This window comes from Pinus tabuliformis, chromosome 7, assembly GCF_031772625.1.
Source record: "Pinus tabuliformis cultivar Carrire ecotype Pingquan chromosome 7, CPIR1, whole genome shotgun sequence".
Lineage (NCBI taxonomy): Eukaryota > Viridiplantae > Streptophyta > Pinopsida > Pinales > Pinaceae > Pinus > Pinus tabuliformis.
This window is the reverse complement of record NC_142293.1, coordinates 1,305,732,964-1,305,737,467: the sequence shown is the minus strand read 5'-3', so window position 1 is coordinate 1,305,737,467 and position 4,504 is coordinate 1,305,732,964. Positions and strand designations below refer to the sequence as shown.

Below are 4,504 nucleotides of genomic sequence, written 5' to 3'. Positions count from 1 at the left end.
AGATAATTTAATTAAAAAAAATAAAATAATATAGATATACATAGGCATCAGATTCTGCTTTCGTTTGGTTTCGAAGCCAAAAGCAACGTGAAGATGCCGAAAAATAAATAAGTTGCATAAAACATCATTTATAACCTCATATGAACCTCATCGTCAATTCAAAGCTTCCTCTGTTTATCTTTAATGGGTAACTTCGAAGGACTCACGACAATATTGGGCTCACTCTCAAAGAGAATTTCTTTATAATGAATGAGGTGAGGGGTATTTACTTTTTTTTTTACTAAATATTCATCTAAAATAAATTGACATACCATTATACAATAAATTCGACTTTATCTGAAGTATTAGAAATAAAATAAATTGATATACCATTATACAATAAATTTAAATTGACATACCATTATACAATAAATTCGACTTTATCCGATCTATTAGAAATAAATTTTTGGACAAAATTGATTCTGATCCAGCGAAATTCATTTATTCATATTTTGAGAGTTACACAGGTGATCACTTATATTTCCTTGGCAAATTAAGATAGGATATTTCCGAGAAAAAGAGAATGGTTTACAATGTACATAGACAACCAACGCAGGTTTACAATGTTAGTTGCCGAACAACTAACATAAAGTTCTCTCTTTGCAGGTTCTTTCGTCAGTTTCGCCGCAGGCCTCTTCAGACTAATCGCTTCAGTTGGTAGAAGCATGGAAAGAAACATAAGTTATATCCAGCAGTGCAGCACCCTCTACAGAATCCGCCCAGCAGTAGCCATTTATTTCAACATAACTGGGAATTGGAATTTCATTTCAATTTTTTTAACAGAACCGGGAATTTGTATTTCATTTCCAGGGCTTCTGACTGTTGTAAATTCAGTAAAGAATTGATGGTAACAGTGGTTCCAAAACACAACAGTGACGATACCTATCTAAATTTCCCGGCCCTATATGACTGCAAATATATTTAGAAATAACTCTTATAACTTAATTATTGATTTATTCCCTCTTAAAAAGAGAGTAGATTACATTATAAACAACTTTGTTCACAGTTTTTATTATGATATATACTATAAATATTTAAAACATAAATGGGAGATAAGTAATTTTTTAAATATACACGCAAAGATATAATGCATAGTAAAAATTTATTTTTTAATATTAAAATACATACTAGTTCGCTTTCACCGGACAAATTACATAATAACAATGCAAAATATATATGCAGGAAAAGGAAAAAGAAAATGTAATATTAACCACTACTTAAGGAACTTGATCATAAATCGATCAAAACATTGGCGCTCAGCAATATCGACACTCAAATGTAAGGTAGGAAAGTTACCTCGTTATTTACCCAATTTATTTAAGCATAATGCATTTCTCATCATCGCCATAATGTCTAACAGAAACACTAAGCACAATACATCGCCATAACATCTCACACAACAAAGAAAAACAATAGATTAAACAAACTACTAGCCAACGCTAAAGATGGCGGGAAGACCCGGGCTGCCCGAAACCTATAAATTCCTAATTTTCCAAATTCTAAACACAACTCAGTGGCAACCTCAAGCTTGGAAACGCAAAGAGAGGAATTTCTCTGGGCATAGACACTGCATGCGCTTCCTTCATATCCAGTTGGGACGGATCACCTTCAACTCTCCAGTTAAAAATGTGCAACAGCTGAGCCAATGCAAGCGAAATAGTAGGAATAGCCATAGGGGCCCCTGGGCATCCTCTCCTTCCTGCCCCAAATGGAAGCATCCTCAAGTCTTGTGTGCTTGTTATGTCCGTATAATCATTCTGTCCACCGAATTCCTCCATAAATCTTTCTGGTTTGAACTCTGAAGCATCTTTTCCCCATACATTAGGATCCCTTCCTATCGCCCACAGATTCACCAATAACATTGTTTTTTTAGGTATATGATATTCCCCTACTGTAACGCCCTCTGCAGATTCACGGGGAACGCCTAGCGGCCCTGCTGGGTATAATCGTAACGTCTCTCTGACCACACTGTGGAGGTATTTCATGCTTGCTACATCTGACTCCTTAACTTTGGCATGTTTGCCAACTGTACATTCAATTTCTTCCTGCAACCTCTTCATTGCATGGGGATGTCTAAGAAGCTCACTCATTGCCCATTCTAAGGTAATGGCCGTCGTCTCCATTCCGGCGGCGAACATGTCCTGACAAATCCATACAAATTCAATTCATTTCTCATGTTAGTAGAAAACTGAAAGAGAGAACGAGGCCGGAGAGACTTACAAACATAATTGCCTTGATGGTTTCTCGCGTGATCTTGTCGTCCGTCTTATCACTCTGGATCTGAAGAAGCACATCGACGAAGACCTTACCATATTCTGCCTTTGCCTTTGTCTGGGAATTCGAGGCTGAATCCACGCCCTGATCCATATGGTCGTCTATTACTTTTTCAACAAATGCATCAAATATTTTGTTGGCCTTCTTTATTCGTCGATTGTTACCTTGCAAATCAAGCCAATCCAAAGAAGGAATAAAGTTTCCAATGTTAAAAGATCCCGCGGCAGCTGACCCTTCTAACACCAGATCCCTGAATCTTTCGCCACTGGTACCCAAATCATTGTTAGAAAATTTCTTCCTCACCAGCATTCGCCAAATTATATTGGTGGTGAGGGTAAAGAAGGCATTGCTGACATTCACGGCAATTGTGCCACTCTCACTCTCCCCACAAATGGAATGGATCATGGTAGATACCTCTTCCTCTCTCACATCCTTGAAGAACTCAATCCTTCTGGGAGTCAGCAATTCTGTAACGCATATTTTTCTCACGTATTTCCAATAATCTCCATATGGAGTCGCTATCAAACCCTTGAAATCATAGGATAAGTATTTTGCTGTCGTTGTTAGAGGCCGGTTGGCAAAGACCAAATCGTGTGTTTTGAGAAAGTGCTTAGCCATCTCAGAAGACGAAACGACCACAGTGGGGATAGAGCCAAAGCGCAGAAACATGACGGGGCCATATTTTTCTGCAAGCTTCTTGAGAGCACGGTGAGCAGGCAGACTCAATTGATGAAGATTTCCTATAATTGGCCACGGACATGGTCCTGGAGGCAATCTGGTGCTGTTTCTTCTTCTCTTGTGCTGCAATATCGGAAAGAAGAATACCAAAGTCACAAATCCAATAGCTGCTGCAGTTATTATCACTGACAGGCTCAGAGTTCGAACCAAGTCGTTAAACCACATTTTGAAGCCGCTGTACTGCATACTGATGTAAGGAAAGACTAGCATTCTTCGAAACTAAGGAAACTTCAATAAAATGGAAGGCCAACCGCTTACTGTAACGCTTCCCACATATTCATGCTTTATTCATCAAACAAACAGGCTACTTTGACGAATACAGAAATCAACCACTAACATGTCCTCAGCATTCGATTGAAAGAAAAACGTCATTCTCTGTTATAAGTCAAAGAAGCGCGCTGAGTTGGGCTGAATTGAATATGACCACTGGATTGGCATAGGCATGAATGAACCATATTATATTATTTCTAGTTTATTTTAATATCGGTATATAATTTTTTTTTTTTCTTCAAAGTAAGATGTGAAATCATAAAGGGCTAGTGTGTTATTAGTTATGAAAATTTAATATTTTTGATGCAATTGCTTTTAAGCTAATTATTTGCATACTATGGTTATTTTGGAATAGGTTTGGTAATTTTAATTTGTGTTTTTAGTATTTTTGAAATTTAATTTTTATTTCTAAATAATTGTTAAGATGGGAAGCTGAATTTATTTTTAAAAATAGTTTTGTTTTTTTTAATTAAAATTAAAATAGGAGAAACTTGAAATATTTTCCAATTAGACTTTTTCAAAGAAATGGAACATAGTCCAATCTATAATATCAATATCAAAGATATTCGCATCTACTCTAAACCAGTTGAGTCAATTAATTTAATTAAAAAATATTATATCCACCAATGTTATTAAACACTGATTATTTATTATTAATTTACTATATTCATTTTACACATTTTTTTCAATCGAAGATATATATTTTTTAGATTAAGTGATGCCTTGATTTTTTATTATTATTAATAAGATGGAAGGCTATTCACCCAACACGCGATCTTGACGAATACAGAAATCAACCACTCAAATGTCCGGAGCATTCTTTGATGGAAAGAAGAACATCATTTACAGTTAAATTGAATATTCACCACTGGATTGCGATACGCATGAGCGAAGCATATTATATTATATATATAAAAGAGGTGAAATTATAATGGCTTAGTCTGTGGTGTTAGTTATGAATATGATTTTTTTAATATAAATGTTATTTTCGTAGTATATTTATTTTGGAATAAGTTAAAATGAGTTTTTTTTAATGTAAATGTTATTTTCATAGCATATTTATTTTTGAATAAATTTTATATTCTAATATGTGTTTTTAAGTAGTTAAAATCTATTTTTAAAACTAGCCTTTTTTTTATGTTTTTGTTTTTATTTTTCAATGAAAGAATGAGAAACTTAAAGT

At 34.8% G+C, this 4,504-nt stretch overlaps 1 protein-coding gene across 1 annotated transcript; it reads right to left on the bottom strand.

Moving 5' to 3' along the window:
* Window positions 1-1,305: 1,305 nt before the first annotated feature.
* Window positions 1,306-3,404, bottom strand: LOC149252304 (cytochrome P450 750A1-like). Its single transcript, XM_089456646.1, has 2 exons — window positions 2,260-3,404; window positions 1,306-2,180 (listed from the first exon to the last, which is right to left on the bottom strand). Exons 1-2 carry the CDS (start codon window positions 3,259-3,261, stop codon window positions 1,539-1,541), a joined length of 1,644 nt encoding a protein of 547 aa, XP_089312772.1. The 5' UTR covers window positions 3,262-3,404; the 3' UTR covers window positions 1,306-1,538.
* Window positions 3,405-4,504: the final 1,100 nt, after the last annotated feature.